This window comes from Panthera onca, chromosome B3 (assembly GCF_046562875.1).
Source record: "Panthera onca isolate mPanOnc1 chromosome B3, mPanOnc1 haplotype 2, whole genome shotgun sequence".
Classification (NCBI taxonomy): domain Eukaryota; kingdom Metazoa; phylum Chordata; class Mammalia; order Carnivora; family Felidae; genus Panthera; species Panthera onca.
The window spans coordinates 37988091-38011171 of record NC_138344.1 but is presented as its reverse complement, the minus strand read 5'-3'; the positions used below and the strand labels follow the sequence as shown (position 1 = coordinate 38011171).

At 41.4% G+C, this 23081-nt stretch overlaps 1 protein-coding gene across 4 annotated transcripts in view; it reads right to left on the bottom strand.

The window, feature by feature from the left end:
- Positions 1–23081, bottom strand: part of AAGAB (alpha and gamma adaptin binding protein) — a 64408-nt gene that overhangs the window by 14248 nt on the left and 27079 nt on the right. For all 4 annotated transcript variants that reach the window (XM_060621040.3, XM_060621038.3, XM_060621039.3 and 1 more), the window contains exons 2-5: positions 20440–20630; positions 20208–20304; positions 19565–19654; positions 16580–16663 (exon numbers count right to left, since the gene is read on the bottom strand). In XM_060621040.3, coding sequence (XP_060477023.1) covers positions 16580–16663; positions 19565–19654; positions 20208–20241 — 208 coding nt within the window. In that variant the 5' untranslated portion in view covers positions 20242–20304; positions 20440–20630. The remainder of the gene's footprint in view (positions 1–16579; positions 16664–19564; positions 19655–20207; positions 20305–20439; positions 20631–23081) is intronic.

Genomic DNA, 23081 nt, shown 5'->3' with positions numbered 1-23081 from the left:
CATAGAAAATTCGGAAAGGAGAGAACAGTATAAAGAAGAAAATGAAACCATAAAAGATGCCAATCAATGCTTTGGTATATGTCCTCCTGCTCCTTTTCTCTATGCACGCATACGCACAATTTCTTAACAAACTGCACTAAACATCAGAATGAGTACTGTCTTTTCCAAAGTTGTAAAGGAAAGCTTTACACTAATTTCTTTTTAATTTTTTAAATCTTTATTTATTTTTGAGAGAGAGAGAGACAGAGGGTGAGCAGGGGAGGAACAGAGAGAAGGAGACACAGAACCCGAAGCAGGCTCCGGGCTCTGAGGCATCAGCAAAGAGCCTGACGCGGGGCTCAAACCCACAAACTGCGAGATCGTGACCTGAGCTGAAGTCGGACGCCCAACCTACTGAGCCACCCAGGCGCCCCTACACTAATTTCAATCATGACTCCACCATAGGGTCATATCTCCAGAGCCTGAAGCACACTCTTGAAAATCCTCAGAGGAATGTTTAGAATCAAGTGAAAAGTCATTCAGAACCAAGTGTGGGGAACCATAAGATGTTACCATAAAGAAAAAGAGGACTTTTCTTATGTAGTTCATAACCAGTTCTAGAAAGAATACCAAAGGAAAACTACCAAAAATGTTCTGCATGGTGGCCACAGGCGGGGGGCCTGCCTTACCTCCAGGGTGACTAGCCTGAAGGGATCTCCCACCATTCATTTGCTTATGGACAATTTGGGGGGCGATTTTTTTTAAACCATAGTCTCATCATTTGACTCATTTACTCCATCTTCTCTAATTGTTCACAATGCCCTCTTCCCCTTGTTCTCTTACCACAAACCTCTTCCACCAAGTTATGCCTTCAGTACGTGCGCGCACACACACACACATGCACACACACACACACACACGCACACACACAGGGATCTATTTATTTTATTTTTGACCACAACATTCACAGTTAGAGGAGTGTTAAGAGATCATTCAAATCATTCCTTCAAAAGTTCCACAATATTAGGCATGGGATAAAAAGAGGAGCGACTCACTCTGATTCAAGGAATGTGAGTCCACAGAATGTAATGTTGGTATAATTCTACCCTATCCTAGAGATGAGGAAACTGGGGTCCAGAGACATGATGCCATTTTCCCAAGATGACCAAGGCAGAGACAGACCCTCTAGAACCCTCTTTGTTTACCACTCTCTCTCTCATTAATTTGATGTTGTTTTATTTCCCGATAACATTAAATTTAATGATTAAATTTTTATTCAATCATTTTTTACCCTCTCTTTTAAAAAAATATATATATATACTAAGGGCATTAGCCATCTACTTTCTCAAGAGAGTAGGCTAGGTATCAGGTAACCAGACAGACCTTGTGTTTTTGGTACTTATTTCTTGCCACTGCTCCACACCCCAGTTGTAAATGGTTCCTTAAACTGGAATCTGGGATTTCTACTTCAGCGTCTTGTTACCAAGTAAATTCGGGGGGAGCATACATTAATAAATGATTATTTCTTTTTATTTAAACAAAAATTTTTTTAATATTTATTTTTGACAGAGAGAGAGCGAGCAGGGGAGGGGCAGAGAGAGAATGGAGACACGTTATCGAAGCAGGCTCCAGGCTCTGAGCTGTCAGCACAGAGCCAGATGCGGGGCTCAAACTCATGAACCGCGAGATCATAACCTGAGCCGAAGTCGGATGCTCAACCGACTGAGCCACCCAGGTGCCCCTAATTCTTCCCGTTTATAATGGGAACACAGAAAACTATCAAATGAAAGAATTGCTGTTTCCACTATTAAAATTCCGCTTAATCCTTACCCACCTGCATCACTAGAAACTAGATTACAATGAAGACAGTGGAATCTGGGCATTTCCTCTGAGGAAGAGTTTAGAATATATCCTTCAGCTCACTGTTTCTCAACCATTTTCATCATGGCCCCTAAAGGAAAAACTGCTGTTTCCTTCTCTACTCATAACCAACACTTCTGACACCAGATGTGTGGGTTTTTCCACACCGTACGACTCTCCAATTCTCGTATAATGTCAATTGGATGTCCTACAATTGACGATTCTGATACTAACTGCCTACAGTTAGCCCAGACCCCCCAGGCTAAGGGCGCAATCCCACAAGGCTGCCCTCGTTTCCCCGCCAACTTCAGACACCAAATACAAGTCTCAGTGGTCACCTGAACTTCCAACTGGCTATAAATTGAGAGCTCCCAAGACCCCTCCCATGGTTCCATACTCTGCTAGGATGGCTCACAGAACTCAAGTCAGTTAACTTACTAAACTTACCAATTTAAAATGAAAGAATGTAACTTGGGAACAGCCAAATGGAAGAGATGCACAGGGCAACGTATCAGAGTGTGCTACCTTCCCAGCGCCTCAGTGTGTTCACCAACCTGGAAGGTTGCTTAGGGTTTCTAGGGAGGGTCCCTTACATAGGCACGATTGACTAAATCTTGGACCCTCGGTGCCTAACTCAACCATCAGCCCTAACTCAACCAGTCAGGGGGTGGGGCTAAAGGTTGCAACCCTCTACTCACGTGGCTGGTTCCCCTGACAACCAGCCCCCCACGTTTAGGGGCTTTCCAAAGTTAACATAACTCAGGTGTGGTTGAAAAGGGGCTTGTTAGTGAATAATAAAAGATGCTCCCTTCACCTTTATAGATCTGGAGCTGTTTCAGGATCGGGACACAAACCAATTACTAATTTATAATATTACCTTAGAAGCTCTGTGCCAGGTACCAGGGTTAAGTACAACTCCACTCGGCCTTTTTAGACGTTTATTCCTAATCATGCATGATACACCCTCCCCACGGAAATATTATCACAAACATACTGTATGTATGTTTACATAGTATATGTATATCTGTGCTTCATATATAAAATGAATAATTTTTTTTACCCCCCCCCCCAGAATCAATTTTCACCCCTTTGGGGGCGATGATGCCCCATTAAGAATGTTTATGAAACAAGACACTGGTAGCACCAAGAATATAAAACCAGGTTATTATAAGTTAACCCAAAAGTTACGTCTTATGTTAGAAGATTTTTAAATCTCTTTCTAGACTAATAATATGCCTACAACTTTAGTACTACAATTTTACCTGTTTGCTTTTACAATATGAAATTAAGTGACAAAAACACTTTAACTGAGCACCTGTGTACATAAGAGTTTTACCTCAAACTGAAGAGAATAATTCCTTGTGACTCTAAATGATTTAAAATAAACTATCTTACACTCACAAGTAATGTATAAGTATTTATTACATTAACTATCTAGAGCTTTATCTGTACTTAGGATTAAGTGTAGAACAATAGAATAGACCCACCATTTCAGACAGCCTTTTAAAAAGGATTTATTTTAAATCCAACAAGAGAATATCACGATTGCAAATATCTATGCACCCAACAATGGAGCATCTAAATACATAAGGCGAATATCAGCAGACATACAGGGAGAAACTGACAATAATATAATAATAATGGGGAACTTCAGCACCCCGGTTACATCCAGGCAGAAAATCAATAATGAAACGGTGTCTTTGAATGGCACGTTAGACCAAATGGACTTAACAGCTATCTAGAGAACACTCCATCCAAAAATGACAGAATACACATTCTTTTCAAGTACACATGGAACATCCTCTAGGATACATCATATGTTAGGTCACAAAACAAGTCTCAATAAACTTAAGATTGAAATCATATGATGTATATTTTCTGAGCACAACAATATGAAACTAGAAATCAATTACAAGAAAAAAAACTGGGAAAAAAACACAAACGTGGTGGATAAAAAAAAACAAAAACAAAAATATGCTACTAAACAGCCACAGGGTCAGGGAAGAAATCAAAGAGGAAATTAAAAAGTACCTGGAGACAAATGAAAATGAAAACATCATGGTCCAAAATCTTTGAGATACAGCAAAAGCATCCCTCTAAACAAAATTTCCCTTAGAGAAATTTATAGCAATACAGAAAACAAAGAAAAATCTCAAACAATTCAACCTTACACCTAAAGGAACTAGGGAAAAAAAAGAACAAACCAAGCCCAAAATTAGGAGAAGGAAGAAAATAATAAAGATCAATGCAGAAACAAATGAATTATCAGACCATAAAAACAATAGGAAAAAAGAATCCATGAAACTGAGAGCTGGTTCTTTGAAAAGATAAAAAATATTGATAAGTCAGACTTACCAAGAAAAAAAGAGAGAAGACCTATGTAAAATAAATAAATAAAAATAAATCAGAAATGAAAGGGGAAATAATAACTAACACCACAGAAATACAAATGATTAAGACTCTACAAAAAATTATATGCTGACAAATTAGACAACCTAGAAAAAATGGATAAATTCCTAGAATCATACAATCCTCCAAAACTTAATCAGAAATAGAAAATCTGAACAAACCAATTACTGGTAATGAAATTGAATCAGTAATCAAAAAAACTCCCAACAAACAAAAGTTTACGACCAGATGGATTAACAGGTGAATTCTACCAAACATTTAAAGAAGAGTTAATACCTATTTTCCTCAAACTATTCCAAAAAACAGAAGGGGAAGGAAAGCTTCCAAATGCATTCCACGAGGCTAGCGTTACCCTGATACCAAAACCAGACAAAGACACTACAAAACAAGAAAACTACAGGCCACTATCCCTGACGAACATATATGCAAAAAATCCTCAACAAAATATTAGCAAACTGAATTCAATAATACATTAAAAGAATCATTTATCACGATCAAGTGAGATTTATCCCAGGGATACAAGGATAGTTCAATATTTGCAAATCAATGTGATTGATATATACCACGTTAACAAAATGAAAAATAAAAATCGTGTGATCTCAATATACGCAGAAAAAGCATGTGACAAAATTCAACAACCATTCATGATAAAAAACCTCAACAAAGCGGATTTAGAGGCTACATACCTTGACATAATAAAGGCTGTGTGTGAAAAACCCACAGCTAACATCACACTCAGTGGTGAAAAATAGAGCTTTTCCTCTAAGATCAGGAAAAAGACAAGGATGTCCAAATACACCACTTTTATTCGACACAGTACTAGAAGTCCTAACCACAGCAAACAGACAAAAGAAGAAATAAAGGGCATCCAATCAGCAAGAAAGAGGTTAAACCATCATTATTTGAGGATGATATGATGCTATACATCATATAAAATAGGGATAAAAATCCCTAAAGACTCCACCAAAGAACTATCAGAAATAACAGATGAATCCAGTAAAGTTGCAGGATACAAAATTAATACACGGAAGTTGGTTGCATGACTAGACACTAATAATAAAGTAGCAGAAACAGAAATTAAGAAAACAATTCTATTTACAATTGCACCAAAAATATCAAATACTTAGGAATAAACTTAACCAAGGAAGTGAGAGGCTTGTACTCTGAAAACTGTAAAACACTGATCAAAGAAATTGACGACAACACAAAGAAATGGAAAGCTACTCCACGCCCATGGATTGGAAGAGTTAGTATTGTTAAAATGTCCACACAAGCCAAAACAACCTACAGATTCAATGTAATCCCTATCAAACTACCATCAACACTTTTCCCAGAACTAAAACCAAATTAATCCTAAAATTTTTATGGAACCACAAAAGATCCCAAACAGCCAAAGCAATCTTGAGAAAGAACAAAGCTGTAGGTATCACGATCCCAGATTTCAAGATACACTACAAAGCTGCAGCAATCCCAACAATATGGTACTGGCACAAAAATAGACACATAGATCAGCAGAACAGAGAGCCCAGAAATAAATCCAGGCCAATTAATCTGCAACAAAGGAGGCAAGAATATACAATGGGGAACAGACAATCTCTTCAATAAATGGTGTTGAGAAAACTGGACAGCTACATAAAAAGGAATGAAACTGGACCATTTTTTTTCAACCATACACAAAAATAAACTCAAAACGGATTAATGATCTACACCTGAGACCTGAAACCATAAGACTCCTAGAAGAAAACATAGGCAGTTATCTCTTTGACATTAGCCTTTTTCTAGAAAGGTCTCCTCAGGCAAGGGAAACAAAAACAAAAATAAACTATTGGGACTACACCAAGATAAAAAGCTTTGGCACAGTGAAGGAAACGAACAAAAAACCAAAATGGCAATCTACCAACTGGCAAACGATACTTGCAAATGATGTATCTGGTAAGGACTTAATATCCAAAATATATAAAAAATGTATACAACTCAACACCAAAAAACCAAATAATCGGGTTAAAAATGGACACACATTTTTCTAAGCCAACAGACACATGAAAAGATGCTCAATATCACTGTGAACCATCAGAGAAATGCAAATCAAAACCACAATGAGATATCACCTTACACCTGTCAGAACAGCTAGAATCAAAAAGATAAGAAACAGCAAGTATTGGCGAGGAAGTGGAGAAAAGGGAACCCTTGCGCACAGCTGGTGGGAGTGTAAATTGGTATAGTCAGGTGGAAAACAATAGCAGGTTCCTCAAAAAATTAAAAATAGAAAAAACGTATGATCCAGTAATTCCGTTACTGGGTGTTTACCCAAAGAAAACAGAAGCACGCATTCAAAAAGGTACACGCACCCCTGTGCGTCCTGCAGTATTTACAGCAGCCGAGATATGGAAGTAACCCATGTGTCCACGGACAGATGAATGAATAAAGATGTGACATATGTACACAATGGAATATTTCTCGGCCATAAAAAAGAATGAAATCTTGCCATTTGTGACAACACGAATGAAGCTAGAGGGTATTACGCTAAGTGAAATGAGTCAGGAGGAGAGACACATATCGTATGATTTCACTTAGATGCGAAATCTGAAAAACCAAACAAACGAGAAGCAGAAATAGACTCCTAAGTACAGAGAACAAACTGATGGTCGTGAGGGTGTGGAGGATGGGCAAAATGGGCGAAAAGTAGTAGGCGGGACAGGTTTCCAGTTCTGGAATGAATAATCAAGGGGATATTAGGCACAGCATATAGAGAATACAGTCAGTGATCCTGAAATGGCGTTGCCAGGTGACACGTGGTAGCTCCTCTGTGGCGAGCAGGGCATAAAGTACAGACTCATTGAATCACCATGTTGTACACCTAAAACTAGTAACACTGTATGCCAGCTGTACTTCAATTACACAATATATAAAATAAAACTCTAAAATTAAAAGGTTTTATTTTTATTTACTTTTTAAATAAGTAATGTTTGTTTACTTTTGAGAGAGACAGAGACCGAGTGTGAGCAGGGGAGGGGCAGAGAGAGACAGAGACACAGAATCCGAAGCAGGCTCCAGGCTCTACGCTGTCAGCCCAGAGCCGGATGTGGGGCTCGACCTCAGGAACAGCAAGATCATGACCTGAGCTGAAGCTGGACGCTTAACCCACTGAGCCACCCAGGCGCCTCTAAAAGGATTTATTTTAAGCGCAATAAGCAAAAACGTCCAAATCTCAGCTATGATCACTACTTCCAGTCTGTCTCGTTAAACTCTCACTCATGCCAGAATACCTAGGCTGAGGGAATGAACTCATCTGGCTCTGCCAGTAATATCCCAGGCAGCCTGGGTAAATTATTTAACCGCTCTGCGTTCATTTCTCTAACCGGCCAATAACGTAAGCCAACATGCTGTAATGGAAAAACAAACAACAATCCTGGTCGGAAACCTGCCATCTGGTCTTACCTTAGCTACTGAGTCACTCTGTGAGAATGGGTGAGTCACCTCCCCTCCCTGATGCCTCACTCACCCGCCCCACCCCCCATCTGTAAAAGGAAGACGCACGCACGGAAAGTCTCCGTTTTACAGGCCTTCACCTGGCCAATCCACACACACTCTCGTAACAAAGAAGACAATGCCCTTTACTAAATGCTACAAAATTCAAGAACATGAGTCAACCCACCCAGTACAAGACTTGATAGAAAAAATACTGCATCAAAAATGCTGGGAAGAAAAGCGTGATTGCTCTCCAAGATAACAGTCTTAAAATTTCAGGTAAAGTACTTTTCTCCACTTGAATTAGGAACAACTATCATTCATGAGAATTCATTGCAGCCCCTTTTGGAACCATATCTATTTTCTGCTTGGATCATCTCTTAGTGTAATGTGCTCCATAAACTACCTCCTGCTATGTTCAATAATGCTTTCATTTTATTTGTAATTGGTAAACCATTTTAAGCTTTAGGAAATGTCCCTAAGTTATAGTAGTCTGGGATTTGGGAAATCAAGTCCGTATCTACCCTATATATACTACAGATTCCAATTAAATCCCTTCTCAGCTTTGGTTTTTCCAAACTTACTACTTGAGACAATCTCCATTCTTCCCCTCCCCTTGATTACTTCAGTAGCCCTGAGCTACATTTTTTCCAGTGCCGTTGGACCATTCTTCACCTCCTAGAAAGACTAGGAAGAAGAGTGATCAAAATGAAAGCCAGTAACAGGGAGAAGCAGAGACAATACATCATTCAGAGAGAACATTTTCACCACTCCATGACAAAGTAAAGCAAATGTCCTTTTCCCAAACTACCAGCGTAAAAAAATATTCTATCTGCTAAGTAATAACACAGTTCTTTGATTTCTCTATGAAATTAATTGCTTCTAGAACTATTTCACAAAGTACTGAAGGACCTGTTATTTGAAGCACTCAGCCAAAAAGGACGGATGGTCATCTGGCCATAGAAGCCATTCCTGTACTGGATAGAAGAGACTAGCTCAAAAGTTCCTAACAGCTTCGGAGAGGGCATGTGTGCACGAGCAGGGGAGGGGCAGAGAGAGGGGGGAACAGAGGATGCAAAGTGGGCCCTGTGCTGTAAGCACATAGTGGGGCTTGAACTCACGAACCGTGAGATCATGACCTGAGCCAAAGGCAGACGCTTAACTGACTGAGCCACTCAGGTGCCCCTCCTAACCGTTTTCTAATCCAATGTAGCTGAGAGACTCATCATCCTATTAACCAACTGGTAATGCTGGCTTGCTAGTTAAAGTAATTGTTACTGGGAACCGGGCAAGGATCTCCAGACGGCGTGTGTAGCATGCGATATGCACTCCCATAACTCCAGTGGGTCTCAGTGGAGAATCAGTGGATTAAATTACTCCTAAAATCTCCCCCAAATATAAAAGCCTAATGATATTTCCACAAAGACAATCTTTATTTGAAGGCAAGTGTCTAAGGACTTCACTACCATCATCCAACAGCTCCCCCCCCCCCACCATTCTCCCCTCATTTCTTCACAATTTTAATTGGTGGCCCAATGTCATTGTCTCCAATACTACTGCCTGAATTCCTAGCAAGTTCAGTAGACATACAGTAGATCCTTCCAACAATCTCTGTCCTTTACCGATGCTGTCCTCTATCCAACTTCAGCCATGTGCTCCCAGTCATGCCTAAGACCTTATCACTACCAATAGCAACAACCCCCCCATAATTTCAATTTCATGCCTCCCACTCTCTGACCACCACCCACCTTTCCACCCACTCCGTCCCAACAGGGCTTCAATCCCACTATTTCTCAACTCCACTGGCACCTCCAAACTATCACCTTTTCACTGACCCTATCCCCACCAATTCTTTCTCCCTTTCTTTTAAATTCCGCAACCATCATAGTTACTCTCTTATATACACTAATTCCTTCCATCTCTCTTGTGGTGATACCCTTGCTCGGTAAAAGCACAACTGATTACTCTGTTCATGCACCCATACAGCTTAAGGTAGCTGGGGAACACACACACACACACACACACACACACACACACACACACACACACGTTGCCTGACTTCACTTTAAATTTATCATACCACATTTCTAGTGAGCCTCTTCATGCCGGCTGGCAATCTTACTTTATTTACATCACTAGGTTCACATTCTCTCTTTTCTAGAGGACTTCCGTATTTCCTTCTCCCTCCTCAAACCCTAATGCTACCTCCTTCTGGCCTCTCAGCTGAGAACCTGCCTTGCTACTTCACTGAGAGAATTGAAGCAATCAGAAGAAACTTCCACAGATTTCCACACCATATCTCCCCACCCAGCAATATATTCCCTTCCTGCCTCTTTCCACAGATCCATTCTCCTCCTCCTGTCCAAAGCCGATCCCTCGGCTTATCCGCTGGAGCTGGCCCCTCACCTACTCTAGGACATCACTCCAACAACCTTCCTTTCTCCCTCCTACATCATCAGTTTTCCATTCTTTACTGGCTCTTTCCCTTCAGCCCAGGAACATGCTGCTCTTGCTCTGATCTTAAAAACATAATAAAACCTGGGACGCCTGGGTGGCTCAGTCGGTTAAGCGTCCGATTTCCGCTCGGGTCATGATCACAGAGTCGTGAGCTCCAGCCTCCCATCGGGCTCTGGGCTGACAGCTCAGAGCCTGGATGGAGCCTGCTTCAGATTCTGTGTCTCCCTCGCTCTCTGCCCTCTCCCCCCAATAGTGCTCTCTCTCAAAAATAAACATTAAAAAAATTATTTTAAAAAATTAAAAAAAATAAAATAAAACTCAGCCACACTCTTCTCAGTAGCTCCCACCTATTTCTTTGCTCCTTTTCTCTGCAAAATTTTCAAGAGAGGTTTATAGTCACTGTCTCCAATTTCTCTCCTTCCAATATCTCTTATACCTACTTTCCCAAAACTATTCTATTCAAGGTCACTAGTGGTCCCCATATTGCTAAATCCAGAGGTCGATGCTCAGTTCTCACCTGACCTGACCTGTGAGCAGCATTTGGCACAGCTGACCGTTCCCTCCACCTGAAGCGCACTCCACTTTTGCTTCTAGGACTCTACTCTCTTGATTTTCCTACCTCATAGGTCATTCTTTCTCAGTCTCCTTTGCTGGTTCCTTCTCTTCTCCTGATCTTGGAATGTCCCTGGGCTAAGTCCTTGGTCCACTTTATTTACGTTTACTCCCTTGGTGAGCTCTTCCAGGCCATGCATCTGCCTCTCTTCTGAAACTCCACACATCCATCCAACTGGCTACTTGACATCTCCACTGGGAAGTCTAGTAGCCGTGTCAGAGTTAACATGTCCAAAGCTGAATTACTCATATGTCACCCTGGCCCTCACAGTCGGCCCCGTCTGTAGTTTCCTCATTGTAGTTGACAGCAATCTATCCTTCAAATTGCTCGGGCCCAGATCCTGCAGTCCTTGGCTGCTCTCTTTCTCTCATATCGCACCTCAAACCATCAGGAAATCAGGCTAGCTCTACCTGAAGATACATCCAGAATTTGACCTGTTCTTACATCTTCCATTGCTACAGCTCTGATCCCGGCCACCACCGTCTCTTACCTGCAGGACTGCAATGGCCCCCTAAGAGACCTTATTGCTTCCTCCTCACCTCCATCACCTTTTCTCCGCACAGCAGCTACGGTGGTCCTTTTACACCTAAAGCTGGACCACATCACCCTTCTACTCAATGACCTGCAGCAGCTCCCAGCTGACTTTGAGTAGGTGTGAAAGTTTCACTGATGGCCTACAAGGCCTCGAATAACCTGATCCTCCGCCCCCTCTGACCTTCTCCCCTCAGCCACTGTGTGTTCCTTGATATTCTTCAAACACATCAGGCGTGCTTTCACCAGAGGGCCTCTTGCTGTACCTACTCCCTATGCCTGCTGCGTTCTGCTCCCAGATAGCCACCTGGTGCAGCATCTCATCTCCTTCCTCAAATCTCAAGCGCTCAAGGAGACCAACCTTGACCACCCAATTTAATACTGCAGTCTATCTGGCAACCTCAATCCCCAGCCCTGCTTCATTATTTTTTCCATATGGCTTATCACCTCCTTAACCTGCCATGCAATTTACTAATCGTGTTGTCTATTGGTTACTGCCCCCCACCTGAATGAAAACTCCACAAGGACACAAATTTGTGTTTTGTTCACTGATGTATTCCAAGTGCACGAAACAATAACTGGCACACGAGACACAATAAATACCTAAAAAAAATTTTTTTTAGCATTTATTCATTTTTAAGAGACAGAGCATGAGCAGGGGAAGGGCAGAGAGAGAGAGAGAGAGGGAGACACAGAATCGGAAGCAGGCTCCAGGCTCCGAGCTGTCAGCACAGGGCCAGATGGTGGGGCTCAAACCCATAGACCGCGAGATCATGACCCGAGCTGAAGCCGGACACTTAACCGACTGAGCCACCCAGGTGCACCAATAAATATTTTTTTTAATGCATGAATGAACTTGAAATTGGATTTAAATTATGGACCAGAGAGAGATTTGAGGTTGACAGAAGAAAAACTCAAATGGTTCAGGTACACCTTGGATCTCACTTATGCTCCTAGACGATTGGCTACTTACAAAGGCTATTCTTTCTTTTGGATCTCAAGGAGGCTTATGCAATACGAACACTGGTGACTTTGTCCTAACACTAGCCCCTCCTAGAAACAGGTACCAAGGAAGTATGGAAGGCAGTGCCCACTATTTTTGCCTTTGCCTCTAGGTGACTCTACGCTGGGCAAGCCTGTCTTTTCCCTCTGGCTTTGTATGTCAGAGGACTGACTTGCAAATACGCCACGATTTAGGAATGGGAGAAAGCAAGTCAGTCCGGGCTAATGCTGCTGTCAGAATGCCTAATTTACTCCTGTGGATGGAGCACACTAGAGGACTATCCTGGATGTCAGTGGTTGTCAGCCAGGGCCGCATATTTTAATTCCTGAGGCACTTAAAATATATACTGTAGCTGCCCCTCCCTTCTGAAATAAATGGTTTGCCTGAGCCACAGCTTGTAAAAGAGTCTCAGGTGATTCAAATGTGCAGCCAGAGCTGGGAGCCATGCATGGGGATCAACCTCATTTTCCAGATTAAAAATAAAGCCCAGAAAAAAAAATGAGATCTAAGGTCACATAACTGAGTGGCAGTGTTAGGACTGGAAACTGCTACTTGATTCTTTAGAGAAACAGCAGTAAAGGAGAGATTTCATTACAATATAATAATGCATGAGGCTATGTATTAGTTAAGTGCTAATATTTTCGTTAAAATCATGGCATCTATGTTCACAAACGAGAAAGTTTCTTTACCGGCAACGATCTTTAGAGGTTTGGATCAGGGTGTGTTTAGCTAGCCTTGGAAGGAATTCGGCACACTACCTCTCTTACTATACTCTAAAATCTTGTGTAAACATTTCTTCCTTCATTAAAATAACTGAAGTCCCAGTAAAAAAAAAAAAAGAAGAAGAAGAAGATGATGACCACGACAAAGACCTCTAACGTCTTTCTCTGTCAACCAACTTTGCAACTTAAAATTTTTTTGGTTTAAAAAACTTTGAGGAGTGCCTTGGTGGCTCAGTTAAGCATCCGACTTTGGCTCAGGTCATGATCTCGTGGTTCGGGAGTTCGAGCCCCCTTTGGGCGCTCTGCTGTCAGCACAGAGCCTGCTTCAGATCCTGTCTCCCTCTCTCTCTCTCTCTGCCCCTCCCCTGCTCTCTCTCTTTCTCAAAAACAAACAAACAAACAAAAACTTTGAGTGGGAATGGCTGCATAACAACGAGAATATAAGTAATGCCTCTGAACTGTATACATAAAAACGGTTAACGTGGTAAATTTTATGCTTCGTTTATTAACCGTAATTTTTTTAAGAGAGAAACAGAAGAAGAAAAAGAGAAAGGAGGGGAGTGAAAGAAATCTAGAGGAGGAGGTCCCCAAAAGACAAATTAACCAGTCTGAGCACCTGCTAGCAGACATTCAAGAAAAGCCTGCTGGGAGGAAGGAGCAGCTCCCCGGGCAGGGAGACCGCCAGCAAAGCGAGGCTCTGCAAAGAGCACAGGAAGTAGGTCACTCTGGAAGAGTTAGAGGTCCCACCCCACAACCACACAGAGCTCAGTCTCTAATCTAAGATGTGGCGCTACGCAAAGGGTGACCTTCACGCTTCCTAAGACCTGGGTTGCGTCCAAATGTCACTGCATTTCCATATCTAGGGCTCCTCCTAGAGAGAAGACAGTTAAGTTTCCTTCATACCACATAGTTCAGGATCCTCTTAATCTTGGAATTAAGCTGATGGCAATAGTTTGGTTTTTTGTTAATGGCAAATCAGCGTACCAACACTGAGGAGAAAAGAAGAATGCAGACACACTCAGAGCAAAGAGCCATGAAATACCAGTGGCATGCCTCTTTGCTCTGCACTTCTCCAAAGAATATCGTTTAGGGTCTAAAACAACCTGAGCCGAAGTTGGACGCTTAACCCTGAGCCACCCAGGCACCCCGGGCCTTATTTTGACTGCTACTGAAAAAGAATAAAATCTACGTTGCAATTCAATGCAAGAGACACTTTAGGATCCCCCCTAGGAAGAATAAAGTGAGGAAGAGGAAGGACAGAAGGGAAGAAAAGGGGAAGGAGTAGCTTACTATACCACAAGGAGTTTCGCTGATGATGACGTGGGTCAGGTCATATCTCAGGCAAGCTAAAGGGCCCCGATCTCACTTAACACTCAAGTGCTGGGGCGCCTGGGTGGCTCAGTCGGTTAAGTGGCCGACTTCGGCTCAGGTCATGATCTTGCAGTTTGTGTGTTCGAGCCCCGCGTCGGGCTCCGTGCTGACAGCTCAGAGCCTGGAGCCTGCTTCGGATTCTGTGTCTCCCTCTCTCTCTGCCCCTCCCATGTTCATGCTCTGTCTCTGTCTCTCAATAATAAATAACTGTTAAAAAAATTTTCTTTAAAAAACAAACACTCAAGTGTCAACCAAAACTAGAGATGAAATATTTTACTTCTATAAAACTGATCTTGGGGCACCTGTGTGGCTCAGTCAGTTGGGCGTCCGACTTTGGCTTGGGTCATGATCTCACAGCTCATGAGTTTGAGCCCCGAGTCGGGTTCTGTGCTGTCAGCAAAGAGCCTGGAGCCTGCTTCCGATTCTGTCTCCCTCTCTCTCTGCCCCTCCCCCACTCATGCTCGCTCGCTCTCTCTCTCTCTCTCTCTCCTTCAAAAATAAATAAACATTAAAAAAAACTTTTTAAAACTGATCTTCCACTTGACTCTTGTATCTCAGGGTGGATGGGGTGAGCTCAGTGTAAATGGGGTTTTTCTCATCGCTTTCTGTAGTGTTTCACCTCCCACAGCATACTTGCTGAGACAGCCAGGTGCTACAAGACAGAAACACACAATCAGCAATTCCTAAAGGACTGAGTTATGGGTTGAACTGTATTCCTCACCAAATTCACATGCTGAAGTTCTAACTCCTAACACCTCCGCATGTGACCCTATTTGCAGTATTAATTAGTTAAGATGACGTCACACTGAAGTAGGGTGTGCCATTAACACAATATGACTATCGTCCTTACACAAAAAAGAAATCTGCACACAGACAGGCACACAGGGAGACGGTCACAAGCCCAAAAACCGCGAGAAGGGAGAAGCGAAAAGATCCTTCCCTAGCATGGCCCCGCTGACTCCTTGGTTTCACACACCTGGCATCTAAAGCTGTGAGACCATAAACACCTGTCGTCCTAAGCTTCCCGCTTGCCGTACTTTGTTACCGCAGCCTGAGCAAACTAATACACACAGTAAGAGGGTAACGCGCACCAAGCAGCCTACCCCCCCTTCACACTGTATTTCGGGTCCAGCTTCCCGCCCCACGGCCAGGCCCCACCTCCTCACTCTGGCTCTGCCTCCACCGGCTTCAACCGCCATCGCATTACCCTTTGAAAGATGCCAACTTCTCTGTGTCACTCTGGTTACAATACCTCTAGTGACTCACCAATTCCTATAGGAAAAAGTCCAGATTCTCCAGATTCTCCTGACTAGCAGTCAGGTGTCTCTCTCCCAAGCTAGCTCCAACTGCTAAGTGACCCTGGAACATACAACCATTACTCTTGATGCCATGCTTCCTCCCTTTTTGTCACTCTCCCCTTCAATAACCCAAATCTGGACCATCCCAAGAACACCACTGCCGAGACCTGCGTTCACCGTGAAGATCTATATACTCGTGCCCACCGCAAAGACCACATCTATGACCTCCGTGTGTTTACTGCTTGTATGAGTCGTTCTGCACTCATCAAAGACTGCCTCGCCTGATTACCCAGCATGTTAAAAGTGCACACTTTGATCCCACAGCCGGACTATGAGCTTCTTAGGGATAGGGTTCATGTTTTCTAATTTTGGGGGTATTTCTCAAAGCCAAAGACAATGCTAGGCATATTTTAAGCAAGCTCTAGGTTCTTAAATCCTCACTGAATTAACTATTAAACATATATCATAAAAAAAAGGCGGGGCGCCTGGGTGCCTCAGTCGGCTGAGCGTCCGACTTCAGCTCAGGTCATGATCTCCCAGTTCGTGAGTTCGAGCCCCGCGTCAGGCTCTGTGACGACAGCACAGAGCCTCGAGCCTGCTTCGGGTTCTGTGTCTCCCCTTCTCTCTGCCCCTCCCCTGCTCATGCTCTGTTTCTCAATAATAAACAAATGCTCAAAAAAAATTAAAAATAAACAAACATATATTATAAATTCTTATTTTGGCTCTTCCTTCAACTGGGGGCTTAAAATTGAACAAATCTACAAATTTCATGTAATCCTCATGGTCCCACATATATCCAAATAATTTAAAACCTACAAGGAACAAGAGGAAAAAAACTCCTTAGGACTTTTAGTACCAAGTTACTTACCATTCTTCATCACTACATTGGACCAGACGTTTGCATTCAAGGCTTGAATGATTCGCTTTACTCCTGTAGATTCTGGGAAGTCATCTAATCAGGAAGGGGAAATAGATACATTTATACAAACATTTATACACACATACATAAATACGTGTGTATGTATGTATATATATGTGTGTGTACGTATATGTGTGTGTGGGTGTGTGTGGGTGTATCCCCCAAGGAAGTGTAACTGTGGATTATCTTATTATCTTGCTTATTTAGTTGGTATTTCACACAGTAAGTTATGTAATAAAGAAAAAATAAATGCAGAGCTCAGAGCTCCTAATAGGAATATCCGTGAAACTAAATCAATGAAATAAATGCACAATATAAAAGGTTTATACGATAAAGTCATCTCTATCACCTCACAATGGAATCCACTCATATCCTCCTAAAAATGTTAGTTCCTGTTAATTACACAATCCTGGCATACCACTAGAAATACCAATTTTGGTTACTTATAGAGAATGAGTTTCCTGAAGGCAGGAAAGGTCCTCTTGGTAATGCCATAAAATCCTGTAAATGCCCTATCTTCTTCTGGGAACCACAGAATACAATCACTGTTTATAACAGGTTTTGGAGAACAATTTCCTTATCAGAGAGACACAGTTTAAGGGTGAGAAGTAAATTTACTGTAAGTGTAGGAGACAGGCAAGGGTCATTAAAAATAAAAACCAACAACTCAGTTTTGCCGGTTTAGTATTCGTACTATCTTGCTTCTGGAATTTAACTGATACTACTCAAAATAATAGGGCAATAATCCCGGTTAGCATACTAAGAAGATGACATTCTTGGCTTGCAGATTTGTGTACAATGGAAATTGAACATGAAAGACTGTATGGAAAATAATGGCAGAAAAAGTTTTCATGTGGTTGGAAGACAAAGTCTCCTAAGAGCTTACAGGGCACCATCCATGTAGAACCTGTGTCCAGTGGCCTGACCTGGCACAGAATTAGAAGTCAGACGATCTGAATTTGAACTCAGGCTCTGTAACTTGTTAGCTATTTGATCAAGGGCAAATCACATATGCCATTCTCAAAGAAAAGTGGGGCTGACACCACTCTGCATAGCCGCCCCCCCCCCTCCCCCCCAACAAAGGCTGGCGGGAACCACCAGCTAATGTGGTGCCTGAAGGACACCAGGCACTCAGTAACTACTGATGGATGGATGAATCATTTAAAAGATACCAACCTACAAACCCAACAAATACGGTGAGGCTTAAACTGAAAATACAAAGATGAATTTTATTGCCATCGTGTCTAAATGAGGAAATAAAAAGGCAGGTTTATCTTCACTATGAATAATTCTGTTCTTAAAAGAAGAATACCTCAGATGACAGAACCAGAATCCATAAAAAGGGTCTGAAATAAAGAGCTAGAACCAGGAAGATGAAAGTTAATCCAAACAAGCATGAATTCTCATACCTGGGGTTAGAACACACGCATACAAAGCATACAGTTTGTTTTTAAAACTTCTAGGGAGGACTTCATCACTTCACCTAAAGATGATATGTTAAAAGTTTATTTTAATATTAAGCTAAATTAATGCAAGAGCATTGTTCAGACAAGGAGCAAGGAGATGTGTGGTGGTATAAGGGAGAAGAAATTACAAAATAAAAACAGATTTAAATAAATGACTCAAATGTTGACTCTCAGGGGCAACACTAAGATGAGAAAATTCTAGTGCCAGAAATAAGCAATTATGTACATGTTCATATACACAAAACAAGGCACAAGTTTTAGCGGACCTGGAAAGATGTGAGAAGAGAAACTGTACTTGTTCATTTTTAGTTATTATTAAAAACGTACAGGGAGAAAAATCAGCCTTTTTATTTCATTTTTGTCCTCTTCTTCTCTGGCACGGTTTTATTTCCAAAGGTAACATTTTGGAAAAATTCTAAATAAGCCAGAATATAAAAAGATATTTCTTAATTCCTTTCAAAAAAATTAGGTAGGTTTCATGTAATGATTACTTCTATCCTATCTATGTGCTTTAATCCATATTGGTTGTGCCTTAAAATATCTTTTGTAACAACTGGCATCTTCTCGATGCTACACCCCAACTGGTTCCCTAACTACAAGCCCAGCACCTTTTCCATTTCTTCCCCGTGGAACAAGTGAGAGGTCAGAGTTCATGATGCCAACACAGTCTTCACATTTCTAAACGGAAATGATCTCTCCCATCTCTGAAATACCACAGCACCAATATATATTTTTTTAAATATTTATGATATTCCACTTGGTAATTCAATTGTTCATATATGTTTATCTCTTGTACTAGATTATGAGGTTTTGGTGGGCCAAAACCTGTCTTATCTTGGTAGGTCCCACAGCAGGGAGCACAAGTATATTTGGAAGCAGAGAAGGTAAGAAGAGGAATGAATGGGGGGAAGAGAGATGTGGGAAGAAACAAAAGGTCCAGAGTATAGTGGAAGGCAGTTAAGTGAAAAGCTGCCCCGGGGGGAAAGGAGTGGGGATTCTGGGTCTATTTGTGGTTTCAAATGTCCAAAAGACATAAAAATAGGGCTGACATGCCCTTCCTAAGGTCCCTGGAAATTCAGCCTTAGGATATTAAGAATTCAAAATAAGGAACATTAACTATTTATGAATATAGGTCAAACCCTCTTTTTTTTTTTTTTTTTTTTTTTTTGGGCAGTGGAGAAAGTATAAGAGATTGGAGAAATGACTGAGATTTAAGGTAGAAATCCTGTCTTCATCCGTAAGAAAAACACGAACAGTATTTCAAAAGTCCTAACATGCATGGTGAAGACAAATAAATGGATTATTTGATTACCAGTAAGACCACATCAATGGGTTTTGCACAAATCTTTTCAAACAGCTGAGGAAAAAATATTTTTTTAATTTCACTTCAATTCTTCTTCCCCAAATTAAAATGCTCCCTCATCTCCGAATCCAAACGCCATGTTTCTCCCGATCCATAAATACTTACCATCCTCCTCCGGCAGCTCTTCCGGACTAAGCTCTACCAATTCAAAGCCATGTCTGATACACCATTCTTGAGCTTTTTGTCGGTTTACACCTAACATGCAAAAGAATCTTCATAAGTAAAAAAACTTTTCAAACAGAATATTGCTGCAATACTCTCCACAAATCTCAGTGCTGCCCTTAATGTCAAGGTTATTCTAAAGGCACCCAAAATAAAGTAATGTAAAGAAGATGATTTCTCGGGGTGCCTGGGTAGCTTAGTCGGTTAAGTATCTGACTTCGGCTAAGGTCATGATCTCACGGTTCGTGGGTTCAAAGCTTGACAGCTTGCAGCCTGGGGCCTGCTTCAGATTCTGTGTCTCCCTCTCTCTCTGCCCTTCCCCCACTCGCACTCTGTGTGTGTCTCTGTCTCTCTCTCTTTCAAAAATAAACATTTAAAACAAAAAAGATGGTATCTCAAACCCCAAGTGTCCGTTCATAAAAAATAAAATGTAAATATTACAAGATTCCAAAGAGAAATAGCTGAAAATAGTTCTATACAGTAATAAAATCACAGGAGATATACTAAGTTAAGAGAACAAAAGTACTCTGCTTCCCAAGGCACAGCAACTGTATGTACCAACCGTAGCCCCGTTGGCACGCCTTACCATTTTCACACACTCTGTCACAGACCAAGATCATGACCTCAGGTAGCCATGCTTCTGCCAGTGGAAGCCAGGAGGAAACACTATCAAGACCAGATTTCTGGAGGGAGGAAAAACAAACAAACCAACCAACCCAGAAAAAGAGACAGTAAGAGACCTCATGGAAAAGGTGGGGGGGGGGGGGGGGAGCACAAAATAATTTCCTCCTCAAGGTCCCTGGAAAACCAAAGCTTACTTGCGTGCTGTCAAAGTAAACCACCAACGCTTGGACAGACTCCGCCACCTCGGCAGTGACGAGACATTTGTTTGGCACCACGCACAGATTGATGTCTGCCGAATAGTATTTGTTATCAATGGTCCAGGGGTAAAACCTCACGGCATCATCGGCAGTCACTTCCACGAGAAGATCTTCTGCTCCAAGGATATCTGAACAAAAGGACACAACGTTAGCATGGAAAGTGCACAAACTGATACACACTGGTCAAGTTTCACGGTAAAGTATCAGACTAACGGGGTACTCTGGCTGCTTCTCTTTCGGTAAAGATTTCAAAAAGCCCCCCATTTATCAGGGTATTTCCTTCTCTATCATTTGATTGTAAAAGTAATGGTGGCATAATCGAACTCATGGGCTCTTTTAAGAACACAAGAACGATTGTGATTAGGTCAGACAGCAGGCAACAAAAGAGCTATTTAGCCAAACACCCAGAAAAAAGCAAGCAGAAAAGAAAGAACAGCTTACGTTTATTTTATTGCCTACATACTTCTTGTGAGAGGCAGAATTACAAGAATCTTCAGGAATCTGGAACTATTGTGTACTTACCGCAAGCTGAAAGGAAGACAGCAGTAAGGCTAAACCATTAATAAAATAAAAGCTACACATATTCCTTGGGCCAAATGCTTACACATTAATTCAACTAAAGATAGAAAAGAATGGATTCTGATAAATGACCCCAATTCCATTTATATTCAGCCTTGTTCAGATTCTTCGAAAGCCAACTCAAATTTTTGTTCGATAAAGACACTTTTGGCATCATTTAAAGACATAACAGCCAAGCAAATTTATTTAGGATGTAACTAAATCTTTCAGAAACCCATGTGCAGTGCGGCTATAACTAATGAAATTCTTACAGTAAAAGCCAAATCAACGATGAACAAATATAGATGAGGACATGGAACCACTGAGCAGTTTGCTTCCGTAATGCCGTAACGTATTCAGAAGTGGAAAACATTAGAAACTGTCCTACCCTAACCTCCCATCTCTCACATCCATACCCACAACCTATGTTTTATGTGGAAAGTAAGTTTAAAGAGGTAAAATAACATGCCACTAAAATTGGGTTCTTATAAGAAGGTATGGCGGGTGTCTGGGTGGCTCAGTCGGTTAAGTGCCTGACTCTTGATTTGAGCTCAGGTCATGATCTCACAGTTCATGAGATCAAGTCCCAGCAGGGCTCCACACTAACAGCACAGAGCCTGCTTGGGATTCTCTTTCTTTCTCTGCCCCTCCCCCCACTCTCCCTCGTGCCCTCCCTCTCTCTCTCACTCTCTCTCAAAATAAACTTTAAAAAAGAGTGACTTTAGGGGTGCCTGGGTGGCTCAGTCGGTTGGGCATCCAACTTCGACTCAGGTCATGATCTCACGGTTCAGGAGTTTGAGCCCCACGTCAGGCTCTGTGCTGACAGCTCAGAACCTGGAGCCTGCTTCGGATTCTGTGTCTCCCTCTCTCTCTGCCCCTCCTCCACTCATGCTCTGTCTCTCTTTCAAAAATAAATAAACATTTTAAAAAAGTGACTTTGTTTTTTAAAAAAAGAGAATATATGGCAAAATGGCCACAAACTCCTTTTCAATGCAAAGTAAGATGAATGTTATTTTATAAAATATTCCTCAAACTCACAGTTAGCAGGACATAGAAAACTAGAAGCTAAATTTTCAGTTCCAGAGCTAAGATTATGTATTTGAAACACTGCCATAGTTTTTGCTCAAACAAAAAGATCTGGGGAAATTATGTAGTCCAAAAGACTGCTAGGATTAATGTATAGTAACTTACAAAGCATGTACGTGCATATATGCATGCTTTTCACTGGTAAACTATCTTCGTGTGGTTATTAGGAGGAAACGGTCTGAAAATAAAACGCCTCCTTTTTTAAAAAAAAATTAAAATAACTAAACTTAAAATAAATTTAAGACTACATTTGACATATGGCACACACTGTGAAACTAACTTTCTAAAATTTTTCACTGCAACCAGAATTGTTACTTGTAAATTACCATAGGTCTATGCCAATATTTGAAAATCTGAATTTGTCTTGTCTGTTCAAGAAATCGACATTTCTTGCTGCTTAATTTCTACATAAAGTAATCGTTCATGAATTATCAAGCAATTCCTTAGCAGCCAGCTGCAAGTCCTCCATGGAGCATTATGACAAGTTCAGGTAGGAAATGAGCAGGAAGAACAGATAAAGTGTAAAAATCAAAGATTCTGTTTTCATGTAAGTGTCTCACAGAAAAAGAAAAAAAAAAAAAAACACCAAACCTCCTAGATCAAAGTCTATGTTGCATTCAAAGCTAATCTTCCTAACTCCAAGCAGGTGGTCCGGCAATATGCCGATAAAAGCACATATGGAAGAAAGCAAACTAAACCAAGGGGAGTAGCAAAAATTGTATAAACTGATTTTTTAAGGGTAGGAGGAGCTACCATATGGAATCTGTTTTCTTCATTCATGGGCATTTTTTTTTAAATAACGAACAAATTAACTTTTTTTTTTTTTTTTAAGTAGGGAATACAGAGAGTAAAATACTGTTTCCACGTGTTATGGGGCAAAGGACAAAGAGTGGGACCAGAACTCCTGCTGTCACCACAAGCGGTTCTTGAGATTT